A 26,942-nucleotide genomic window follows, 5' to 3' on the forward strand; every position below is an offset into this window, starting at 1 on the left:
TTTTCCTGATCAGATAGTCTGCTTCAATGAGGAGACTTCCAAGAACTGTGCAAACAGTTGAAGTCTCGTAGGATTTCAGTCTTACCGCTGAGCAAATTAATATTAGGAAAAAGTACCACAATGTCATTTTTTTCTGCCTTCTTTCATCTTCACCAACAAACTCTCTCATTCATGAACTACTATAATGTTACTATTATCCAGAAAGTTGTAATGAATCAGAAAATATTTTATTACTTGGGTGAATGAGAAAATAAGGAGAGTTCCCTCTTTGGACTTAAATATGACAACCAACAAATGTTATGATGTAGAAGTAAAAAAAACCTACAAATAATCTGAATGATCAAAGAAGATTAATATTTCCTATGTAAGAGAGAAATGGATTTTTAAAAAGTGGAAATAAAATTTGGAAAAAAAAAAAAACCGACCCAGAAAAGGATGGTCACCATCATGAAAAGTCTAGAAAGTTATATAACCTAGAATGTTTGTCATAGTGAGGAAATATGTCTGTGATACTATGTGGAAGACAAGACCTACACTTGAGCAATGTGAAGATTAAATGAAACAGTCTACGTAAGATGCTTAACACCAAGCCAGGAATACAGTAAACACTGAAGCAAAGGTAGCCTCTATTATTAAGTTGTGGAACAATAGAATCAACTACCTTACCATGGTAGTTATTAACAATTTCTATTAATGGAAGCAAAAGCAAAAACTAATCAGTGGTAGTAGTGATAAGAGCACTATAAGCATTGAGCTAACTCTCCCAAATATATGATTCTAGAATCTTACTTGGATATACCCAATCCTAAGACTCTAGAATCCTACACTAACATAGCCACAATTATGTTGTCATAAATCAATCACTACGTCAGAACCAAACCTGTTCATTCGTTTACAATAAGGACTTCTTGGTCCAGCAGAGGATAATCTATATCTTGGTCTTGCAGGAGAAGCTGGGCCACTATAAAATATGTTGGGCTTTCTCTGGTGACGTGGTTCTAAAAAGAAGAAAAGGTATGTGACATATAAACACGTATGAAGATAATTTTGGTCTTCATCTAAATACAAAGGTGCTGCCTTTCATGAAAACACTAGTACATATCTACCTTACTTACACTGTTTTACTTTTCACGTTTTAAATCATTTACATCTGCAGGGTTGCTGTTGAAAATATGTATAGCAGACACCAACCAACCAAAACATACACTGGCCATAAACAACCATTATGATTATACTGATGCATAACAGCTGGTTATCAGCCCTGCATATATTTGTTCATGAGTACTGAGGTACAACATCAACATAAATCAAAACCAGTCCTATTTACACAAAGTGGCAAAATAAACTAAGTAGAAAGCTGTAAAATATGAATAAATAAATCTCAAATAATTAAAGACAGACATGAAATTTCAAAATAGCCCATTAATTGCTTTGGTCAAGGATAACATCTAACTTTCTTGCACATTTAGGATAGTTTATTAAAGACAACAGCCATGAGTATTCTGCAAAATGAAAACATGAAAAATAAGAATAACAGAGAAAAAGTCAGTAAAGATAAAGGTAATATATTTACAGCTTCTCCCGGAAAAAAATTTATATAGCACTTACTTTCCAGTGGAGCTTGGTAGTACACAGTAGCTTTTCTCTGTCTAAGATAATATCGTTTCTGATTATCTTCTTCCCCATCCTCTTCATCATCATCATCTTCATCTTCACCATCATCATCTTCTTGGTCTTCACCCTCTTCAGATGATTCTACATTTAAAAAACATTTACTTTCAAGACACTCACCAAAATATTAACAATTTTTAACACAGTGGTACTGAGGAAGAAAGAGACCCTTCTCTAAAAATTTATTTACTTCTAGATTGTTCATAGAAATTATATGTTAATGCATTTGCAACATTAAATGAAGATTTTAAAAAATGAAGTAAATTGTAAAATTAAAAATAACCAGAGGAAGGAAAAAAGGAAGGAGGAAAATACATTTAAAGGCTAGTATCAGTAGAATCAAACTAAAGTTTATGGTATTGCTAATTTTATTATTATATATAAGTGACTATACTTAAGTTTCTAAGTTAATTTCACATGTTGAGAAATTAGAGTATCTCCTCCCTTCATTTTCTTAAAGTTTTAAATTCCATCCAGACCTTCTTGCTGTTACTTAGTTACATAAAGTGTAACTCAAACAATCTACTTATGAAAATGTGAAACACCCTCACCAAATATTTAAAATCCATGTCAGAAAACTGGTTTTCACTTAAGAGTTCTAATAAATCACAGTAGTAATTTCTAAACAGAAGAGCAAAATTCAATTTTAATCACCTTTTAACTAGAACAGGTAGAGGTGTGTTATCTGCAGGTGTATCATACAAGCAAACCAGGTTTATTTGCTTTAGGTTTGATTTCAAGTACTTTCCCAAGTAAGACATAGTATCCTTTTAAGCTCTCTACTGCCCTCACTTTTCCATTTTGACCAATCCTTTAATCTCTCACAAAGTACCATAAATGTTACAACTTCTGAATAAAAAAGCTATTTCCTACTAAATAAAAAGTGCTGAAATTCAAACCCAGAAGTAGAACAAAAGACTAACCCACACTGCCTTCTTGATTGTCAGTTGTTTCCTCATCAGTTCTTTGAATACCTTTTTGTTTTCCTCTTGTGTACACATTAAGATTCTCCTAAAAATGTTTAAACAAAAGCCATTAATATTTAGTATATTAAAAAAATTCAGTAGGGTCTTCCTATCTTGCTTAAAATGAAGATATTTACAGTTATAAATTCTTACAACTCCAACAATAACTAGTGACAGATCAAAATGCTGGACAGTTTAAAAATGTTGAAAATGATGAATAACAATCAAAAAATGGATAGGTACCATAGAAAAAAGGTTAAACTGGAGATCATTAAATCATCCCTTATATGGAAGGAGATATATATATATTCTTTTTTACTGAACTATAGTTGACACACAATGTTACACTAGTTTCAGGGCTAAGGAAGGATATATTTACTTCTTCTGTTTCATTAAACACTCCCAAGTCTTCAAGTTCCCTCATTCTCTGTCTACGCATCTTCTTCATGTCATCCATTTTCTGAAGTACAGCTTCGGCAGTGCTTTAAGAAAATTGAGATAACAGAAGCTAAAATTTTAAGAGTAGTACACATTTTTAAAGACTTGATTTTTCTTCCATTGTATTTTTTGAGTGCTGGGATTTTAAATATATCTATATGAGGCATTGATTTCCATGTGTAAAAATATTCTAAAATTTCTTTCCAAGAAATTTAAATACATACATAGAACTATTACTAAGCCCTCTACTAATTTATTTTCCTTTATGCTTTACACAGCTGAATGTATTAAATATTTAAGCTAGTTGAAATTTATGATCCCTCCCCAGCAAAGTTTTGCCAGTTAAATCATCTTGATCTAAATAATTTTTACTTACTTTGTTATAAGTTTGTCAAACAGCACAGACTGGTTCACACTACTGTAGCGACTTCTAATCCTACAACTACGGCGAACTTCAATGTCACCATTCTCTTCATGCAAGTGTTCTTTAGTTTGAACAATGTTTCTCGTCCTCAATGACCGAGTAACTGGAATCACTTTGTCTTCAAGATGTGTTCATAAAAATAAATGCAAACGTTTTAAATAATGGCATTTACAAAACAATTCTAAAATGGACTGAACAGCTAGACTGGCATAACAAAATCATTGTATCTTGATCTTTTTTTAAAGATTTAATTAATTAATTAATTAATTAATTAATTAATGAGAGAGAAGCAGAGACATAGGCAGAGAAATAGGCTCCATGCAAGGAGCCAGACATGGGACTCGATTCTGGGTCTCCAGGATTACGCCCTGGGCTGAAGGCAGGCACCATACCGCAAAGCCACCCAGGTGTCCCATTGAACTTATCTTTCTTAAAAATAATAGAAAACAAAAATAAAGTTATAACATACACCTACCATATGATCCAGCCATTCCACTCTCCAGAGAAAGGAAAGATATGTTATATAAAATTTGTACACAAATGTCCAACAAAGGTTTGTGATAGCTTCAAACTGGAAACAACTCAAATGTCCGCCAAAAGATGAACAAGCAAATTATGGGAAACAACCTAAGTGTCCATCAATGAATGAATAGATACAGAGGATGTAAAATACACATACACAATAGAATAGTATTCAGCCATGAGAAAGAAGAATATCCTGCTGTTTGCAATAACATGGATGGACCCTGAGGGCATTATGCTAAGTGAAAAAGTCAGAGAAAAACAAATGTTGTGTGATATCATTTAAATGTGGAATCTTAAAAAAAAAAAAAAAAAAAAAAAAAAAGCCAAATTCATAGAAATAGAGACTAGAATGTTAGTTAACAAGGACTGGCAGGTGAGGGAAAAGGAGGAATGTTGTTTAGAACATAAACTTCCAGCAATAAGACAAGTCAGTTCTGAGGATATAATGTATAGCACAGAGATTATAGTTAATAATACTGTATTATACATTTCAAAGTTGCTATGAGAGTGGATCTTAAATGTTCTCATCACAAAAAAGAAATGGTAATTATGTGACATGATGCTGGTGTTAGCTAAAGCTATGATAATCATTTTGTGATATATAAATGTACCAAATCAACAAGTATTGTACACTTTAAACATACACAATGTTATATGTCAATTATATCACAATAAAACTGGGGTAAAAACAACTGTGGTATATCTATATAATGGAGGATTTGGCAAGAAAATGCAACCACATGAATGATACTCAAAGTAATTATGCTGAGATAAAGCAGGCCAGACAAAAAGAATGCAATTGTATAATTTTCATTTATACAAAACTAGAAAATGAAAATTAAATTACAGTGATAGAAGGTAGACTGGTGATTGCTCAGGAAACCTGGTGCATGGAACGTCTGGAAAGGAGCTGGGGGAGTGATTATATAAAGAGGCCTGAAGAAGTTTTTGGCAGTGACAGTTACCTTCACTATCTGACTGTGGTGGTGGTTTCATGGTATATACTTATGTCAAACCAAACAAATTGTACACTTTAAATATGCACAATTTATTGTATATACCTCAATACATCTGTAAACAAAATATGAATTACATGTTTTCAATTTGAAATGTCTTTAACATTACTTACCTTCTTTGCATTCTTCTTTTTTCTTATCAGCCTGCTGTCTGGCCAATTGCCTATATGAAAAAATATATTAAATAATTCAAAATAATTGACATAATTTCAAATCCTATGTTTCCTAACACTACAAAGTAGGGTAAAAAGATGTATCAGCTTAGAGAGTAAATACTCATACTTAAAAGCTTAAAAACCACTGTAAAACAAAAAGCTTTAGAATATCTATGCTTATGTCAGTTACAGCTAAACAAAGTCTGAGAACCCAGTTGTGAAACGCAATGATACATGTATTAACTCTTGGTTAAACAGAATAATCAAATCAAAATATCTTACTTAAAACAAAAAAATTATGTCTGTAGCCTAAGTATTTAGTTATAGTTTAAGTATTGAGCAAAAACAAGACAATGTGTTTTATACCACAGGGAATATAGTGATCCCACATACTTGAGATATTTATAACTATAAACAGAACTAATGTCTCTTGGTGATATGTTAATTTCCTTCTAAAAACATTTGCTGGCTACCACCTCTGTATGACATGCATTATCATTCACATGCAGAAACAGTCCCATTTGTAAATCAGATACCCTACTTACAAACTGGCAGACGGAATCTACTGAATTTGGAAAGAATACTTTCCAAGGCTTTAAAAAAAATAAGTATCCTCTCTTCCACTGAGCAAACAAAACAATATGTTTCATTAACTTATTTTTAGGGACTCAATTTTCCATACTTGGATAGCTACATCTATTAATCAACCTATGTGTCAAGCTATTTCCAAGTGGGCTGGTTACACATGGGATTTCAAATGTGACATTTTAAAATAAAATGGGATCATCTTATCTAGAAGAGTTAGATCATGTATTCTCACAGCAATATAAGTCATCATTCATTCATTATCTCTTTTGGTAAGAACCAAGAACAAAATAAAACATTCGCGCAATCCATCCACAGGTCAAGGCCTAGTTTTTCATTGGCTCATAGACATTTCTCATAAAGAAGCCCCTCCCTCCATACCACGTAGGTCTAGATTTCTATAAACAAGGCCCCAATTAAATGCTAGAAACATAACGATTGAAACAATGTCTGTCTGCCTTTCCTCCTCTCTTTTCTCCTTCCTTCCTTCTCACCTATAGGGAAATGGAAGCACCTTGGCCCTTCCAGGGGTTGATAAAACTTCTTAAACAGGTAGTAGTCAATGTTTTAGGCTTGTGAATCATACAGTCTCTGTCACAACTACTCACACAATTTTAACACTGAAGCAGGAAAACACCCATAGAACAAATGGGTATGGCTGTGTTCCAATGAAACTATTTACAAAAATAGGTGTCTGCAAATCTGATAAAAGCTATGGATCTTTTCTACCTAGAAAACTGCATACACACATACAAGTTTATACATTATTTTAGAGGTTTCATATGCCCCCTTAAAAACTAGGATTACTGGGCCCTAGTTAGGAACTTCAGAACCAAAGAGGTATAAGATCCTGCTATCAGGTACAGTCACTCAACTCTTTCTGTATTATTCTAACAGTTTTGGTCCCCTGGTCTTTGAGCCTCAGATAGAAAACAAAATGGATGGAGGGACACAAAGGAAGTTAAAAGACTACTACAGTCAGGCAAACTAGCAAGAGCAAAAGGGGTCACCCTGATAAGAAGCGGGAAACTACATAAAACAAAATTCAACAATAACTAAGGGTCGGTTTATCTAAGTCTTCCTGTACAAACGGATCCAAAGGTTGTCACTATGTAATATAACAGTCTTTGTAATAATAATCTGAATATACAGATCATTTTTAAGAAGTTCTTCACAGAAGACATATAAATGCCCAACGAGCACGTGAAAAGATATTCAATGCCATTAACAACCAAGGAAACATAAATCAGAACCACAATGAGGTATTTTCACACCCCCTAAAATGGCTAAAACCAAAAAGACAGACTATGACAAGTGTTGACTAGGATGTGAAGAAATTAGAACGTTCATGCGCTGCTAATGGGCATGTAAAATGGTACAGCTGCTTTAGCCAACTGTTCAGCAGATCCTCAATGTTAAAACAGTTACCATTTGACCTAGCAATTCACTCCTAGGTATATATCGCCCCAAACAATCAAAACCCTATGTCCACACAAAATCTGAGCACCAATGTTCACAGTATCACAAAGCCACAATCCAAATGTCCATCAACTAATGCCTGGATAAACAAAACATGATATATTTATGCAATGGAAGCTTATTCAGTGAAAAAAGAATGAAGTGCTGATAGGTACTACAATAAAATGAACCCTCAAAAACATCATACCAAGTGAAAAGCCAGATACAAAAAGACATAAATATGATTCCATTTATATAAAATGTCCAGAATAGGCAAATTCATAGAGATGGAAAGTAGATTAGTGATTTCCAAAGAGCCAGTGGAAAGGGAGAAGGAAAAAAAAAAAAAGAAAGAAAGGTAGAAGGAGGAGGGAGATAATATAACAGGGCTTCTTTCTGGGGTGATGAAAATGTTCTGAAATTGGATAATAGCGATGGTAGCACAATATTGTGAATATTCTAAAACCAATGAATTATACATCTTAATATTGTGAATTTTATGGTATGTGAATTATATCTCCATAAAGTTGTTATTTAAGAACAATTTTCGAGATGCCTAGGTGGCTCAGGTCATAATCTCACGATTGTGAGATGGAGCCCTCTGTCAGGTTCCACACTGAGCATGAAGTCTGCTTAAGATCCTCTTTCTCCCTCTTCCTCCCCACTCCCTCTCTAATAAAATAAAAATAAACTTTAAAAGATAGCAATTCAATATATTGTAAAAGGAATCAAATTTAAAAATATAATATAATATAAAAGTCACTCATCTTTAAATCTAGATTGAAAAAGCACTTATTTTAATACTCCTTTAATACCTTTTGAGCATAAAGGACAGTATGATGTTTCATATATTTGAGCAAGCTATATTAACTTTTAAAGGTACAGACTTTAAGGACTTCCAACATTAAATTTTTAATAGTTCTTTTTTTAAAGATCTATTTATTTATTTGAGAGTGAGAGAATGCATGTGAGAATGAGCAGGGGAAAGGGCAAAGGAGAGGGCGAGGAACCTCAGGGAAACTTCCTGCTGAGTGCAGAGCCTAATGTGGCACTTCGATCCCAGGACCCTGGATCATAACCTGAGCTGAAATAAAGAGATGTTTAACTGAATGAGAAACCCAGGTGCCTCCCAAACATTAAAATTTTTATGACTATGTACAAGACAAATTAGAGAGAAATTCATTTACATTTTATACAAATAAGCCAGCAAAACCACTAACAAAAATATTAACATATGAGGTTTTGGTGAAACAAAATAGCCATTTGCTCTGTGAATGTGATAGACTGCTATCAGTTTCTTTTGCGTTTGGTATGTTGTACATCATGTTTGTATTTCTCTTTATTTCAAGTGCTCCAAATCTTCATATGAACAGCATGTTATGACATCATATCCATGGCTTCCTCTTCAAAGCATCATTTATATATTAAGGTCAGACTCCGTTTTTATCTCATAAACCTGAGCTAACTCAAGCAGTACTAGCTGGTATCGACTTAGTTGTAAATACAAATATGGGGCCTGAAATTTTATGACTATTCTCTACAAGGTAGCCATTTAGACGATCTAGAATGTTTACTTTTTCTTCAGATCATGAAATAAAGTCTAAAATTCTTGGAGAGAACCCATGGGCCACTTTCTCCACCCCCAAAAGACTTCAATTTTCAGAAATACTTAGGTAGCTTGAACTGTACTTCATCAATTCTTTAAGTTACATTTCCCTCCATTTTAACATCTCTGAAATTGGGATGTGTCTTAAAACTGATGGAATGTCATAGCTTAACTTTCAGTGTTTTGTTTTTTACTGTTTCATAAAACAATGAGTGTTTCAATTGTTGCTATCCTGGATCCTACGAAATACGGTAGTAAGCACACCATAAATAATGGATGAAATGATGCCAATTTTAAAATACATAATGAAAGACTATTTAAATAATACTAACAAAAAACAAACTTAAAAGGGCACAATGTCACTTATCTGGAAAATCTGCTACACAAAATAAAGTCTACCTAAGAATAGGAGGGTCCTATGTAGGGGTGCTTGGCTGGCTTGGTCAGTGGAGCATATGACTCTTGATCTCCAGGTCATGAGTTTGAGCTCCATGTTGGGCATAGAGATTACTTAAATAAATAAGTCTTTAAAAAAAAAAAAAAGTAGGAGGGTTCTAGTCTTTTAAGTCAGTATGAGAAATATTTTATGAGAATAAAACAATTATTTCATCAAAGAAATTTTATTCTAATTGGCACCCTCCCCCATTTATGTCAGGCCCACCAAAGAGAGGAAAAGTGAAGAATTTTTAGCTAATTAAATTTAAATATGCCTCAAACCAAACAAACCCAAGTTCCTTGAATTACTAACTTACTTAATTCACTGAAAAGAATTCCTTGAGTATTAAAATGGAATTCATGCCATCTACCTCAGGGTTCTTGAGAAATGAAATTTAAATATGTATAAAACATCTCGTACCCTTAGACAAGTCAAAAAAAAAAATCATGTTCCACTTCCTATGTGAAAACTACTTTAGAAGCACACCAACATACAAATTCATAAATGACGCAGAATTAACAAAATACTTGATAGCAAGCGATCACAAGTATAAACCACTATTTTGAACAGAGGCTTTGTGTAAGTATGAAGAATCACATCATAAGCAAGTTAAAAATCACAAAAATAAGTAGTTATCAAGCGACTTTGTCAGGTATACTCACACATACCACAAATACTGTCTTTGAACAAGAAAATAAAAACTGGTTACGTATTAATATTTTAAGTCAATAACATTCATTTGTGGCAATTTCATTTCAAATTACATTTTGTAACCCTGGAATCTTGATGACTGGTCAAGAATACACTTAAAAAATTAAATCCTAAATTACTTTAAAACTATTTAAAATTAGCATTCAACCACCGTGTATTACCTTGTAAAATGCCTTCGATTAGAATGTTTTTCTGTTATTTCCATATTCTTATCAAAACTAGAATCTGAAGAATTCTGTGCATTTTTTCTCAAAGACCTTGAAGCACGTGTCCGGTGGTAGGTTTCAACTTCTTTAACCGAAGACCCATCCTTTAAGAAAAATTGAGAAAGTGATCTAAGTTTTTCTTTAAAATCCCCAAGTTAGGGCAGCCCTGGTGGCGCAGTGGTTTGGCGCCGCCTGCAGCCTGGGGTGTTATCCTGGAGACCCGGGATCAAGTCCCACATTGGGCTCCCTGCATGGAGCCTGCTTCTCCCTCTCCCTGTGTTTCTGCCTCTCTCTCTCTGTGTCTATGAATAAATAAATAAAATCTTTAAAAATAAAATAAAATAAAATCCCCAAGTTAAACTCCTAAGAGTTTTCTTTGATTACAAGTTTGTAACAACTGCTTTTTATGCAGCATCATTCTGTATCTCCCCAAGAAACTATAATCGTATTTAAAACAATCATGTTGGGGATCCCTGGGTGGCGCAGCGGTTTAGCGCCTGCCTTTGGGACCAGGGCGCGATCCTGGAGACCCGGGATCGAATCCCACATCGGGCTCCTGGTGCATGGAGCCTGCTTCTCCCTCTGCCTCTCTCTCATCTCTCTCTGTGTGACTATCATAAATAAAAAAATAAAAATAAAAAAAAACAATCATGTTATGATAAACAAATACCAGCAATGTCTAGTCTAAGATTTATTGATGGTTTATAGCTCTATTTCACAGCAAGTGGCCTAATAAAGTTTTCCACCACTGACAAAAATTTGTAATAGTTCATAACACTAAATACTCCTTTAAGGCTACAGAAATTAGAAAGATACACAAACCATTGCCTGCCATGCAACCACTGGCAACAACTTTAAAAATAACTGGACCATGAGAATTGTAATTTGGGCTTGGATGACAAAAAGGAGTTATTACTATCTATTTCACAGTTTCCCCCAGATGATATAACACTTGAATTCAAAGACTGTTTATATGTATGTTAATCTGTTGTAAAAACCACAGTGCTCTCTCTATATGACTTTATTCTTACTCAACAGACTATAGAGTTTCTTAGTGGCAGCTTTATGAGCTATAGAAGTTCTGTCATAAAGTATTCAAAAGTTCACACACATTTCTCTGAAATCATATAAAGGCTACTTTTACATGAGAAGATAAAAGTACCTAACAACTCTCTAATTATATGCCATATTACTCTGAAAATTGATAATTTTAGAAAAAATGGTTAGTATTTTAAGAAAACCTGCAATATAAGTATACCCTTTCACTTAGGCTGGCTTTACACAGTCATTTCATTTTATCAGGACATTCTGTCATCTAATTTTGCTTTGAGCAGAATACTTACTGGTTCACAAGTAAAATAAGGATATTTAAACCACAGGATTTGTGTTAAGAATTAGATAGGTACTTTATAAAGTATTAGTAATATGTATGGTTTGCTAATCACTTTTATCTTTGTACCTATATATAAGGATGTCTGAAAAAGGAATACCTATACTTTTAGGTAGGTGTATTATTTTTATGTTTTATTTATTTTTTTTAAAGGTTTTATTTATTTATTCTTAAGAGACACAGAGAGAGAGAGAGAGAGGCAGAGACACAGGCAGAGGGAGAAGCAGGCTCCACACAGGGAGCCTGATGTGGGACTTGATCCCGTGTCTCCAGGATCACGCCCTGGGCCAAAGGCGGGCACCAAACCGCTGGGCCACCCAGGGATCCCGGTGTATTATTTTTTAAACAAATATCTACATCTTAGGAATAATACAACAAGACTAAGAAAAATTTTATGGGAATCTATTTCCAGATTCTTAACTTCCACATGTACTTTTTCTTAAAACTGATCTGCCTAAGAAGGCATCCTCTTTCATTCACCTTTCTCTCATTTTACAAAAGAAAGTCTTCTCTCATTCATTCTAAATCTTCCTATTGTGGACTGCCTCAAGGCCTTAAAAACCTTCCTAAAGCCAAACAAAGAAAAACACTAGTATAGGTGTTGTTAAATTGAATGACAAAGCTAGGCAGCAAATCCTGTCCTTTGGGAGGTGGTTTCTAATTCTCTGCTTTCAACAAAATTGAAAAAGAGACCTAATCAAGTTAAGAGACCCTGAAAAATAATTTTGGCAAGTGTTTTTCGGCATATAAGCCAGAAAAACTGAGTGGCACTGCTAAACTCCTTTCATTACTGTCTACTTATTTATATGAACAATGTTTCTCAGTGCATGGAAATGATGCTAAACACTGTCTTCAGCATTAAGATTCCTCCACAGACATATGAAAACTAATTGGGGGGGGGAGAGCCTCAATCACATGAAATCCCAATGAAATCTTACTCTCTAGGTTTCATTTTTTTCTGTTTCATTTTTAATCGAAATAAGTATGTTTTTGATGTTTGAATCAACTGAATATTATAGATTGTATTTCTCAGAGCCTTATGATCACAGAAAAGTATAAAAAATTTCAAATTTTGTTTTACAAGTATGAAAGGATACTTAATAAAGTACTTTTAAGTATAAAAATATGTCAAGATAAAATGCTGTGGCTTTGTGAATTAGAAATACAAGCTAAAAGAGGAAAAAAAAGAATCAAGATAAAATTTCTAATTGCTAAAGGAGCATGTTGGGATCCCTGGGTGGCGCAGCGGTTTGGCGCCTGCCTTTGGCCCAGGGCGCGATCCTGGAGACCCGGGATCAAATCCCACATCGGGCTCTCGGTGCATGGAGCCTGCTTCTCCCTCTGCCTGTGTCTCTGCCTCTCTCTCTCTCTGTGACTATCATAAATAAATAAAAATTGAAAAAAAAAAAAGGAGCATGTTTATATATTATGTTTTTAATGTTTCAAGACAGGTAATCAAATAACTATGGTTTTTAAATTCCAGTGGATCAAAAGACTGACGTAATTATTTACTTATTTTATTAACATACTGATTCAATAATTCTATACATTACACAAGGCTCACCATGTAAGTATAGTTACAATCTGTCATCATACAATGTTATTACATCATTGACTATATTTCCTATAGTATTTGTCATCTCCATGCCTTATTTATTTACTTATTTTTAAAGATTTTATTTATTTATTCATGAGAGACACAGAGAGAGAGCGCACAGACACAGACAGAGGGAGAACCAGGCTCCATGCAGGGAACCCGACGTGGGACTTGATCCAGGGTCTCCAGGATCACACCCTGGGCTGAAGGTGGCGCTAAACCGCTAAGCCACCTGGGCTGCCCAAGTTTTAATTTTTAATGTCAACACTAAAGGATGACTGAAATGATCTTCTTTCTAACTGTTTAGCCAATGGGGATGGGGGGAAACCTTAGATAGCAAAACCATTTTAAGAGAAATCTTAAAAATGTACAAGAGAATACAGAGCTAAAAAATTTAGACGGTCTTATAAGAAAACAGGGGAAAACTTTCATTACACTGGGTTTGGTAAAGATTTCTTTCTTTTTTAAAAGATTTTATTTATTCATGAGAGAGCAGAGATATAAGCAGAGGGAGAAGCAGGCTGCCTGTGGAAAGCCTGATGCAAGACTCAATCCCAGGCCTGGGATCACAACCTGAGCCAAAGGCACTGAGCCACCCAGGTGCCCCAGCAAAGATTTCTTAGATATGACACCGAAAGCACAGATAACAAAAGAAAAAACAGGTAAGCTGGCCTTCATCAAAATTACAAACTTTTGTGCCAAGGACACTAACCACAGAGTGAAATGGAAACCCGTGGAATAGAACATATTTACAAATCATATATTTGACAAAGGATTGATATCCATAATATACAAAGAACTCCTATATTTTAACAACAAAAAACCCCCCAAAGTAGACAGAAGACTTGAATAGACATTTCTTTAAGGAATATATATAAATGGCCAATAAACACACAAAAAGATGCCTACCATAACTACTCATAGAGAAATGCAAAATCAAACCCACAAATGAGATATCCCTTCACACTTGTTAGGATAGCTATTATAAAAGAGAAATTAAGTGTTGGCAAGGATGTGGAGAAAATGGAAATCTGTACATTGCTTACAGGAATGTAAAATGGTGCAGCCACTATGGAAAATGATATGGCAATTCCTCAAAAAATTAAACACAGAATTACCATACGATCCAGCAATCCTACTTCTAGGTATATCTCAAAAGAAATGAAAGCAGACACTTGTATACTCATATTCATAGCAGCATTATTTACAAGGGCCAAAGGTAGATGCAATCCAAATGTTCATTGATGTATGAATGGATTAAAAAACTGTGGTACTTACAGTAGAATATTATCCGGCCTTAAAAAGGATGTAAATTTTAACACACTGATATAATAACATATACCAGAAGACATTATACTAAGTGAAACAAGTCAGTTACAAAAAAACAAATATTTTTGTTTCCTTTTATATGAGGCTTCTAGGGCAGTCAAGTTCATAGACATAGAAAGGTAGTTGTTAGGTGCTGGGAGGAAGGAAGAATGGGGAGTTATTTAATAGGTACGGAGTTTCAATTTTGGAACATAAAAAATTTTGGACATGGATAGTGACAATGGTTGAACAACAAAATGAATGTACCTAATGCTATAGAAGTGTACACTTAAAAATAGTTAAAAAGGTACATTTTATATTATCTGTGTTTTATTACAATAAAATGGAAAGCAAATGTTACCATATTCCTGGGAAAAATAAAAAAAGGTTTTTGGGGCACCTGAGTGGCGCAGTGGTTGGAGCGTCTGCCTTTGGCTCAGGTCGTGATCCTGAAGTCCTGGGATTGAGTCCCGCATCAGGCTCCCTGCAGGGAGCCTACTTCTCCCTCTGTCTATGTCTCTGCCTCTCTCCGTGTGTCTTTCGTGGAAAAAAGGGGGGGTGCTAACTACTGGGAAAAAAATTCCCTGAAAAACTTAGAAGATTTTATAAGTGGTACGAGTGAATCTTTGATTTGCATATTGAATGACTTCATTCATACTTCCTAAATAAGAAAGGCTTTCCTTAACTATGTGGAGAAAAAAACAAAACAGGTTCTTGGGGAATCACCTACATAGAGGTACATACTGGGAAGTTTTAAAATAGTAGCTTTCAAAAATATTTCTTATAAAAGCAATACATGCCCATTATAATTGGAAAAAATAAAGAACTGCACAAAGATGATAATATCTCTCTTAATTCTAGCTACTCGTGATAACCACTGTTAATCTTTTGGTGCATAAACTAGACAATCATATTCACATGATTTTTAAATTAGGATGTTATGTTTTCTAACTTTTTTCTAGTAATACAAAACATTTCCCCATGCCTTCAAATATTATTCTAAAAATCTTTTGAAATGAATGAGTAGGGGAACCTGGGTAGCTCAGTATGTTAAGCCCCTGACTCTTGGTTTTCAGCTCAGGTCATGATCTCAGGGTTGTGGGATTGAGCTCTGCCCGCCCCCACCCTTGGGCTCTGGGATCAGCAGGGAGTCTGCCTGGGATTCTATCCCTCCCTTTGCCTCTCCCTCTGCTCATTCTCCCTCTCTCAAAATAAGTAAACAAATCTTTTTTAAAAATTAAAGCCTAGGGGATCCCTGGGTGGCGCAGCGGTTTGGCGCCTGCCTTTGGCCCAGGGCGTGATCCTGGAGACCCGGGATCGAATCCCACATCGGGCTCCCGGTGCATGGAGCCTGCTTCTCCCTCTGCCTGTGTCTCTGCCTCTCTCTCTCTCTCTCTGTGACAATCATAAATAAATAAAAATTAAAAAAAAAAATTAAAGCCTAGTATTCTAGCCATTACATGAATCAATTTAACAAAATGCTTAATGTATATTTAAGTTATCTGCAATTCTTTTGTGTTATAAAAGCCTCTAGATGAATTATCCTGTATACATCTAATTTTCTAAGGGAACTAGCACAGTTATTAAACCAGTCACATTTTAATATAGTTTATCAAAATAATTCTCAAGAGCTAAGTTAAATGTCAACTGGTAACAGTAATTAACACTGGATGATAGAAATGAGTACTTTCACTTTCTATTTTATACATTTTTACAACATGCATTACTTGAAAAAATTGTCCTAAGAAATAAAAAACAAAGATAAAACATCCTTACTCTGAAAACTAAACCTGGAGATGTAGTGTCCTTATTTATTCTTCTACTAAAATCTACTTAAATATTGAGAGCACTGATGGTTTTCAAAAGTAGAGTTTTAAAAGAGGAAAAAACATATTTTGTTAAATTTTTAATCTAACAAATGTTATAATCTTGCAGAATCAGTAAGTTAGTAGACAAGAAGCAACCAGAGTAACAAAAGCTTTTCCCCAAAGTAGACAAAATTGCATAACAGAAATATTGTTTTCCCACAATACTAAGCTCCAAGCTTTAAATTCGTAACAAAAAATATGTATGTAGGTCAGTTGGTTGAATCCAAGCATCAGTCCAACAAATGAGGTGTAAACAGGATGTTTTAAACCATAGTTAAAACACTGACATAAAATGTATGCATCCAGACATAAAGCTCCTTCAAAACTTGATCAGAATATTCTAGACCAGTATAGCTGTGATATCCCTCCTTGGCTTCATCTTTAAACAAGTCTTCACTATGGATCTATTCCACAAGCTGCAATATTTGATTTCTATCTCTGCAGCTCTTACAACAGACCTAAAACTATCTCCCAAAAGCTGCATCAAATGGCCTCTGCTCTACCCCCACTGATTTCAGTTGGTGCAGTTGGTCATTCCTTTAAACCCTTTGATCCTTTGTTCACATACCTTTTTTTTAAAAAGAAACATAATTCATCTTCTTCTTGCCTTAAAATATAGCCATTACTTCAGATCTTAAATATATTTGTGTTCTGCTACATTTTCTACTCACCTTCAAGAATTCCTGCCCTGGGGCTCAATCTCACAACCCTGGGATTTTGACTTGATCCTAAGGCACACAGTTAACTGACTGAGCCACCCAGGTGCCCCTAAAAGTTGCAACTTCTAAGCATAAAATCAAGGGCCAGTCTTTACACAAACTGACAAACATGGACTACCTATTATTACATCAAAACAAGTACATGCTCTTGAATTCAGAGCAGCCTTGTCACTCAACTTCAGGGTGCAACAGTCATAGCAACGTGTCAAAATATCCGTATCATTTTTTTAAAGATTTTATTTATTTATTTATGAGAGAGAGAAAGAGACAGGCAGAGGGAGAAGCAGGCTCCCTGCAGGGAGCCCAATGCGGGACTCAATCCCTGAACCTGGTATCACGCCCTAAGCTGAAGGCAGATGCTCAACCACTGAGCCACCCCGGTATCCCAATCCCTACCATGCTTTATGATAATTCACTAAGCTGTATACTTTTCATTTTTCTGTGTTGTGTTATACACCAAATTTTAAATAATCTCCCAAATGTTGTACATATCAACTGTTATTTGCAGTACTTTTCAAACTTTTAAAATAGCTAACTTAAGGGCTGCCCCGGTGGCACAGCAGTTTAGTGCCACCTGCAGCCCAGGGCATGATCCTGGAGACCCTGGATCGAGTCCCATGTCGGGCTCTCTACATGGAGCCTGCTTCTCCTTCTGCCTGTGTCTCTGCCTCTCTCTCTCTCTCTCTCTCTGTCTCTATGAATAAATAAAATCTTAAAAAAAAAAAAAGCTAACTTAAAAAGTACCTCCTACACACCACAGCATATCTTATTTTACTTAACATACAGAAGAATAAAAATGTATATAAACACAACTTAAAAATAATGTACACTCACCATCCCACTACTATCTAATGTTAAGAACCCTAAATTTAACAAATCAAAGAACCTCAGACCCATGAAAGCACAGAAATAGGCAATGGCTAGTCTGACTCTGGAGGAAAAAGAAACCACAGAAGGGGCTTCTGAATGGGTGAAAATGCTGTATCCTGTGATCCAATTAGGATGGAGATAAAAGTTTATGAAACAAAAAAACAAATTTAAAACAAAACTTCAGAGAAATCATACTAAATCAGGAGAAAAAAAAAAAAAAAACCCCAAACAAGGAAATCCTTAAGCCCATCTGATTAAGCTCATATTCAAAATGTAAAGGTAGGGGAACCCTGGGTGGCGCAGCGGTTTGGCGCCTGCCTTTGGCCCAGGGCGCGATCCTGGAGACCCGGGATCGAGTCCCACATCGGGCTCCCTGTGCATGGAGCCTGCTTCTTCCTCTGCCTATGTCTCTGCCTCTCTCTCTTTCTCTCTCTATCATAAATAAAAAAAAAAAAAAAATGTAAAGGTAGAATGAGGTTAATAAATAGGTAACTAAACCTTCAGAAATTGAATATAAGGTCAGCTTCTGAGATGAAGGAAAATTCCAAGTTAACAAATATGAATAAATTTAACCATCTTTAAAACTTACCCTAAGAAATGATCTGTCAAAAAAAAAAAAAAAAAAAAAAGAAATGATCTGTCAAAAAATATGAACCTGAGGAGATAAGAATATCTAAATACAATCAGGGTGACCAAGTGTTAAGTTTCTGAAATGCTTGACTGATGTAAAAAAACAAACAAACAAACAAACAAAAAAACTGTAATTAAATCAAATGTACTGAATGTAAGACTTCAATTAGAAAATATTCCAATCACAAAGGTATGTTTCATTTTTGGCATTGGTGGGCTTTGACAGCATGAATACATTACTCCTCAGGACTATCCATTTCTTTTGATCCAATCCCATGATAAGTAACCCTCTGATTATAATTTGGTCTATGGAGAATTTATAGAAGACAGAAGTACTATGTCTCAAAGGTATAATCCCTACTGGAAATCCTAGCCTGGGGAAAAAAAAACCCCTTTCACCCTACAATATCTATCTGAGTGCTAATTGCTCAGCCACCACATACTACTGATACGGCAAGAATGGCAAACAGCCTCTGTTATACTGATGTGTTAGGTCTCTTCTTCTAAAGTTCCTTTAAAGAAAGGATAATTAACAATGAGTATTTATTATGTATCTGTTACACATAGGTTCTATTCTAGGTCCTAGGGATACAATACTGAACAAAAAGTCAAAATCCAGAACTGTATAGAGTTACATTCTGACTTAGGAAGAGGGTAAAATACTTTAAAAAGTAGGAAATTAATAGAACACGTGAGGAGGTGATAAGGAAACAAAGCACAGTAAAGAGGCATGTCAATGAGAGTGGTAATTTTAAATAAGGGGTTTAGGGTAAGCATCACTGAAAAGGTGAAGTTTTAGCAGACTTGAAACGGACAAATTCCTAAGTTCTCCTAGGTTGAACCTGGAGCTCTACTGCTTATTATAAAGTTATTTAAGTCTCTGTGTCTCAGTTCTCTCACCTGCAAAACAAAGATTATCATATCTACCTCATAAGGTTAGGAGGATTGAGTTAAGAGTTGTGAAATTCTTGGAAAATGGTAAGTATTGTGAGTTCTGATTTTTTTTTTTTAATTAAAAATGTAAAAAGTAACTTAGGAATGTGTCACACAGATATTTAGAGGAAGAGTATTCCCATCAGAGGGGAAAACAAGTACAAAGGCCCTGGTATTCAAGGAGCAGCTACACCAAAGGGGTGGAAAGGACCAGATTTTCCAAAAGGGAAAACGGAAGAGGATGTCATTATAAAGAGAAAAGGGCATAGGGCTACTCCTAAACTTTTCAGTTTTTACACTTAGAAATTTTTGAGCAGAGAGATCAACTGTTTCTTTTACAAAGATCACTCTTGTAAGCTATGCCTGAGAACTGATGGTTGTGGAAAGGGACCATTACACACATGGGTGGAAAACCAGGCAGCTAGTGAAGAATCCGTTTTAACAATCTAGGGAAGAGATAGATAATGACTTGGGCCAGCATGGCAACAATGGAGGACCTGAGAAGAGATCAGATTCCAAATACACTGAAAGTAGACCCAAAAGAATTTGTGACTATGAAATGAGAGAGGAGTCAGGATGATTCTTAGGTTTTTGGCCTGAAGAACTGGAAAGATGGGAGTGGGCATAACATTGACCCTGGTCTTAATTGCTGACAATGCCTGAGTCCTAACTATAGGCCAATCTGTTTGGGTAATGTCTTTCCATGTATGATCACATTTAATCTTCACTACCCATGTGGTATCACCTCTTTTAACAAATGTAGATTATTGGTAAGCTGAGATTCAAAACTAGTAATTGTTTTAAGCACCTATGTTACTTAATCAATGTTCAATATATCATTACAATCATAGGAATTAGCACTGTCCAGAGGATAATTACTCAATAAATATTTATTGAGATAATTAGATTTTCTGAACATGGGTTAATAAGGGACTCCAGTTCAGTGCAGACATGTCTGGCCTCCTCAGATCTCAATCTCAATAGGTGATTGAGAAGCCTATCCTGAAAGTTCAGGAAAAACATTTTTTTTTTCTCAATTCAGAATCACAATTTCAGAGATTAAACAGACTTTTTCACTCCCTTCAGGAGAGAAGGAGCTAATACAGGGTGCCTACAAAAGATACTGACAACCAATTTCATGTGGTGATCCCTCCCATAACTATGTTTGTTCAGTCTCTCCCTCTTGGCCTCTCATTCTGACTTCCTACTTCCTAACCCTCTCTCCGGTCCTCTTTTTCTCAGCCCCATGCCTACCCTCCCTCCAAGAGAACTAGACTACTAGACTACTTCCTGCTGCCTTAACTTTTCTAGTGTTGCTCCCTCCACTTCCCTAACCTTTTGTTAACCCTGTCTCCTCCACCTGCGCCTCTCTCAGCAGCTCCGGTAGGAACTGGAGGGTCTCTTCCCCCTGGCTTTAAACCTACATTCAAAAATCCAATCTGCACTTCAGACCTTCAGAGAGAAGGAATTCTTTTCAAGACTTTACTGCTCCACCCCCTTGGAAACTTCCCCTATAGACACTGTTTATAACTGCAGCATGATATAATAGAAAGGGAAAGGTTTTGGAGGCAGAGGATCCAAGTTCCAATTTTAGATCTATCTACCACTCACTGGCTACCTTCTTGAGTCCATTTTTTCCCCGTCTGTAACATAGATACCATAACTAGCCACTCTCCGGGGCTGTTACCGAGGCTAAATGAAGGTGTACATGAAATGTTGGTCTCCCCATCTCCCCCCCACATTATGCAACCTGCTGTTATTCACGGCGCTCTTATTACCGAACCTCTCTGGATCGCAGATGAAGGTCAGGAAACGTGAATCACAATCTTTCTATTCCCGTGGCCCACCGTGCATCCAGCGGGGAGTCAGCGAGCGCGTGCGGCGCCCCCCACCCCCCGCCAGATGCGAGCCTGACGAGAGGTCAAGGTGTGGGAGGTGGGGGTGGGGCAGCCCCGCACCAAGGTTCCTGAGGGCTTCGGTCTCCCCCTCGCATGAAACGCGGTAGTAAAGGAACTGCTGTGCCCCCTCCGACCGCCCGACCGCCCACCCCGACCCATACCCCCGGGGCGCGGATCTTAGGAAGCCTTCCATTTTACTTGTCCTCGACAACACTCTTCCCAACCTCCCCCTTCCCCCTCCCCCCTCCGCCGCCAACTGTCACCCGGACCGCGCCGCCCACCCCCGGGCCCCACCCGGCCAAACCGCCGCCCGCCGCCCGCAGGCCCGCAGGCCCCAGGCCCCAGGCGGTACTCACGCCCGAAGCGGCCACGGTGACGGCGGCCTGCTCGGCGGCGCGGGCCGAGCGGAGCCGCCTCCGGCCGATCTGCTCCAGGCTGAGGAACTCGTTGGACAGGTCCAGGGGGTCGGTGGCCGAGGAGACCAAGGGGCCGTGCAGCTCCAAGCTGCTCCGGAGGACCACCATCTTATCTTCTCGGTCTCGTCGCCCGGCGTCCGCGGGGGAGACGAGTCCGCGGCCGGCCGCCAGCCGCTCGGGCTCTTCCGCGCTCCGAATTCTGGCGCCACAAGCTCCGCGCCAGCGGCCGCAGCGCGCGCACCCGGAATCCTTCCGCCGCCCGGCCCGCCCACGCCGCGGCCCTGCCTCTGCGGGCTCGAAACTTTCTGCCCTTCTGCCGGGCGAGGGGCTTCGGCTTGAAGTGGGGGAGGACCTGCACCGCCGGGGGCCAGGACCTGAGCCGACAGCCAGGGGAGAAGGCTGACTTCTTCTTCTCACATAGTGCCGGCTCGCTGAACTCGGCGGAGGGAGACGGCGGGGACCGGGGCGAAGTCCCGTTTGGAATTTTGGCGCGTGGCTGCCGGGGGGGGGGGGGGGGGGGGGAGGCTCCTGCCTGCTCTGATTGGCTGGCGGGCGCACGGCGGCTCCTCCCAGCCCCGCCCAACACCTGCCGGCCGCTTCCCGCCACGCGGGATTCAAACGAAAATGCGGAGGACAGGCAGGTTAAGCAGAGCCACTAGGAGTAGTTCCTGCAGGGCTGTGTGCCTCAGCTTTAAAGTTTTCTGATTTAAAAAAATTTTTTTGAATTCAATTAACATATAGTATTATTAGTTTCAGAGGTAGAGTTTAGGGATTCATTAGTTGCATATAACACCCAATGCTCATCACATCATGTGCCCTCCCTCCTTAATGCCCATCACCCAGTTACTCCATTCCCCCCCGCGCCCCCTCCCCTCCAGCAACCCTCAGTTTCCTATAGTTAAGAGGCTCTTCTGGTTTACCTCTTCCTCTTTCATCTTATTTTCCTTCCCTTCCCCTATGATCTTGTTTTGTTTCTTTAATCTCACATATGAGTGAAATCATATAATTATCTTTCTCTGATTTTATTTCGCATAGCATAATCCCCTCTAGTTCCATCCAGGTCGTTGCAAATACTAAGATTTCATTCTTTTTGATGGCTGAGTAATGTTTCATTCTGTACATATATTACATCTTTTTTAACCGCTCGTGTGTCAGTGACATCTGGGCTTTTCCCGTATTTTGGCTATTGCTGACATTGGTGCTAGAAACATTGGGGTAGCCCTTCGAATCACTATGTTTGTATCCTTTGGGTAAATAAATACCTAGTAGTGCAATTGCTGGGTCATTGGGTAGTTCTATCTTTAACTTTGAGGAACCTCCATACTGTTTTCCAGAGTGGCTACACCAGCTTGCATTCCCACCAGCACTGTAAAAAGGTTCCCCTTTCTACTTGCCAACATCTGTTATCTCCTAACTTGTGAATTTCAGCCATTCTGACTACTTTTTATTACAACTGAGGTGAAAGGACATCATAGGAATTTGAATAGAGGAGTTACTTTTTGAGTTCTTCAAAGAATTTCCCTGGCTGCTGCATGGAGAATGCAATATTTAGGTTTATAAATACTAAAAAAAAAAAAAAGGTTTATCTGAATTTCAACTAGGTGTCTTACATTTTTATTTGCTAAATTTGGCAACCCTAGTTAGGAGACCATTGCTGTTCAGGCAAGAGATGATGGTGACACAGGCCAGTGTTACCGCAGTGGAGGAACTAAATGGTTGAATTCTGGATGTATCAGGAAGAAAGAGCCAAGGGAATTTGCTGATTAATTGGATTTAGGTGTGAGAGAAAGAGAAGCAACAAGGATGACTCTAATTCATTTTATTTTATTGTAATTTTTATTTTTTGCTTGAGCTAATGGAAACAGGATGCTGCACTTAACTGGGATGAAGAACGTTATGGCTATAGCAAGTTTGGAAGGAATTTGAGGAATTCCTTTTGATGCACATGTAAGATATGCAAGTTATGTATGTTCTGTACTTAAAATTTGGCCTTTTAAAAAGTTTTCAAGCATGTATGCAGCAGGATATTTACCACAGTGTTATTTGTAATATCAAAAAACTGAAGACAACTTGAATGTCTTCAGTGAGGCTTCACTTGAGAAGGGCGCCTGGCTGGCTCAGTGGATGGAGCATGCAACTCTTGATCTCAGTTAAAGCCCCATGTTGGGTGTAGAGATTACCTAAAAAATAAAATCTTTAAAAAAAAGAAGGATGCTAGACAGTCATTACAAATTATGATGTGGATCTGTGTTAATTTAATTAGATAAAAGGTTGGGCACAATGCATTGTAACTTGTTAGGAAACTACAGAGATGGTTCCCATCTTTGTTTTAAAAAAGTATATGTGTATACTCACATTGGAAAAAAAAAAAACAAAATAAACCGTAACAAAATGTTCATGGAAAAAAAAAACAAAATAAACCATAACAAAATGTTCATAGTTAATTTCTGAATGGTAATACTATTGTGTAGTTTCTTTGTACTTTCAATTTTTCTGATTTTTTTTTTGCATGAACTGTGTCATGTTTACAAGAGAAAAAAGCTTTAAAGTGATTGTTTACCTAATACAAATGGAAGAGGAAATAACAATATTTAGGGTAGCATAGTCTACCCTTCTGTGCACTTTTCCTTATGCATATTATACTTCACAAGTTATTTTAGGGCAGCCTGGGCTGCCCTAAAAATATTATTTTAAAAACTTCTACCCAAAAGGCATATGATAGGCATTTGTGATTTTGTTAGATATTATCAGATTGACCTCCACAGAAGTTTTAGGAGTCACTTTAGTTCTTTTAAAATAAAGACATAGAGGGCAGCCCGGGTGGCTCAGCGGTTTAGCGCCACCTTTGACCCAGGGCCTGATCCTGGAGACCCGGGATCTAGTCCCATGTCGGGCTCCCTGCATGGGGCCTGCTTCTCCCTCTGCTGTGTCTCTGCCCCCCTCTCTCTCTCCCTTATGAATAAATAAATAAAATCGTAAAAATAAATAAAAAATAAAGACAGAAATTTCAGAACACCAAGAGACAGAGGCAGCCAAATGGCTTTCTCTGTTCCTTTATTCTCTTTACAACAATATTAAGAATAACCACACTTGCTTCAGGCTTTAGTTGGTATAGTGGGTTGAACTGTGTATCCCAAAGGACTTGTGTCCAAGTCGTAAGCTCTGACACCTGTGAATGTGACCTTATTTGGAAATAGGGTCTTTGCAGGTGTAATTAAGGACTTCGAAATGAGACCATCTTGGATTTGTGGTAGACCCTAAACACAATGCCTGGTGTCCATAGGCGAGAAAGGAGGGAGGGTGTTTTGACACATTAAAACATAAGGAGAAAAAGGGAATGTGAAGATGGAAGCAGAAATTGCAATGATGCATCTCTAAGGGAATGAATGCCAAGGATTGCTGGCAACCACCAGAAGTGAGGCAACAGATACAGAACAGACTCTGCCTCAGAGCCTCCGGAAGGAACCAACCCTGCTGACACCTTGATTTCAGACTTCTGGCCTCCTGAGAACAAGTTTCTGGGTTTTCTTTCTTTTTTATTTTTAAAACCACCTAGTTTGTAGTAATTTGTTACAGCAGTCTCAGGAAACTTACGAGTTGGTGTGGAATTGGTCTTTGGCAGGTATTTCTTCCCTTCTAGTTTTAGCTATTGCATGTAGGAATTATTTGTTACGAAAAAAAAAGGACAGTGGAAACTGAGGTTGTTCCCCATGGCCCCAGATGGCTCACAGAGGATTGTCTTTACTTCACATGTGACAGAAGACTGAGGTAAGAGCCAACCATAATGCCATTACCTCATCTGAAATGAGGTTATAGGTGGGTCCCTTTCTGTTCTTTGGTGACAAGGTTAGAAATAAACATCAACTTGGACAGGTATTTCTTTCAGGAATGTTGTAAACGTGACCTTGTATAAATACAATAGCTCATCTCACTGATTTGTCAAAAGGAAATAAAAAAAGCATTAACCACAAAAAGTGGGAGGGAATCATAGTTGCCATTTTTAAACTACTGGGAATTTAAACAGACACCCTTCCTATTTGAGAGATTTTTCTCTGAGTGGATTTGGATTAGGCAGGGTCCCACCTCCTTTGATGGATATTGTACAGGGACAGAGACTTTATTTCCCTGTTAACCCGGAAACCAGGACTCAGGCATATGACCTCCGCTCAGGCAGTGGATTGTTTCCACCTCAAATGTTCACTGCCTGTTGAACGAGTGACCCAAAGATGTAGGGGCAGTGATTATTCATGGAGGCAGCACAGACGGTACAGAGGCGGTGGCATTAATGGTGGCATTCTAGCCAGCTGGTTCTTGGAATTATGGTGAATTAGATCAGTGTGACCTGGCTGGACTTTTTCTCTTCCAAGCCCTGCCTAATCTCCCTCCTTCCTATCCTTCCAGTAAATTTGATTTCCTGTTTTGCTTAGCCAGAGGTGGTTTCAGTCGTTTGTAACCAAGAATTCTGCCTTGCATAGAGGTTTCAGGTCCGAGGGAAGATATTACCAATGGTTTCCCAGAATGGACACTGACAAAAAGAATGGAGGCCATGTGAGACCGACACCCCTTCCAGACCTGGGGGACGGAGGGTTGGGAGAGAGGCTATGTGGGCACTGGAAGTAAGCTGGGAAGAGATACCATAATTTTGTGACATGTTTTTCAGACTTTCTCTCTTTATCAGCCTCCCCTGAATATACTTCAATTTCTCAGTTTTTCCATGTAAGGTATGGTACACAGCTCTAACACCACAGACATAGGCTGGCCCACACAGGGGGCCCTAGACTATTGCCTTCTTCCTACCCCATTCTATGTAGGAGCAGTATTACATTCCAATCCAGCCTAATTCCTCACCTCTAGTGGTGAGGTGCCCCCCATTAGCTCCCATTGTATATTGCTATCTTAGCACTTTATATTGAAATTATCCCTTTAAGGGCACCTGGGTGGCTCAGTTGGTTGAATGTCTGGCTCTTGGTTTCAACTCAGCTCATGATCTCAGGGTTCCTGGGATTGAGCCCCACGTCAGGTTCCATGCTCAGCAGGGAGTCTGCTTGAGGATTTCTCCCTTCTCCCTCTGTCCTTCCCCCCTGCCCATACGTGCTCTCTCTCTCATATAAATACAT

General features: G+C 37.8%; 2 protein-coding genes across 4 annotated transcripts in view; one reads left to right on the forward strand and one right to left on the reverse strand.

Moving 5' to 3' along the window:
* Positions 1-26,942, reverse strand: part of ATAD2 (ATPase family AAA domain containing 2) — a 74,515-nt gene that overhangs the window by 43,745 nt on the left and 3,828 nt on the right. Inside the window, exons 1-8 of one of the 2 annotated variants that reach the window (XM_038555441.1) lie at positions 21,766-22,035; positions 10,152-10,300; positions 5,153-5,202; positions 3,451-3,616; positions 3,016-3,118; positions 2,595-2,682; positions 1,609-1,755; positions 881-998 (exon numbers count right to left, since the gene is read on the reverse strand). In XM_038555441.1, coding sequence (XP_038411369.1) covers positions 881-998; positions 1,609-1,755; positions 2,595-2,682; positions 3,016-3,118; positions 3,451-3,616; positions 5,153-5,202; positions 10,152-10,300; positions 21,766-21,933 — 989 coding nt within the window. In that variant the 5' untranslated portion in view covers positions 21,934-22,035. Of the gene's footprint in view, positions 1-880; positions 999-1,608; positions 1,756-2,594; positions 2,683-3,015; positions 3,119-3,450; positions 3,617-5,152; positions 5,203-10,151; positions 10,301-21,765; positions 22,036-26,942 lie in introns of those variants that run through there. The other variant, XM_038555442.1, reaches the window with a different exon arrangement.
* Positions 1-26,942, forward strand: part of NTAQ1 (N-terminal glutamine amidase 1) — a 64,900-nt gene that overhangs the window by 7,031 nt on the left and 30,927 nt on the right. Inside the window, exons 1-2 of one of the 2 annotated variants that reach the window (XM_038555447.1) lie at positions 862-1,014; positions 8,587-8,666. In XM_038555447.1, the coding sequence (XP_038411375.1) occupies positions 8,617-8,666 (50 nt within the window). In that variant the 5' untranslated portion in view covers positions 862-1,014; positions 8,587-8,616. Of the gene's footprint in view, positions 1-861; positions 1,015-8,586; positions 8,667-26,942 lie in introns of those variants that run through there. The other variant, XM_038555445.1, reaches the window with a different exon arrangement.

Source organism: Canis lupus, chromosome 13, assembly GCF_011100685.1.
Source record: "Canis lupus familiaris isolate Mischka breed German Shepherd chromosome 13, alternate assembly UU_Cfam_GSD_1.0, whole genome shotgun sequence".
In the NCBI taxonomy this organism is placed as follows: Eukaryota; Metazoa; Chordata; class Mammalia; order Carnivora; family Canidae; genus Canis; species Canis lupus.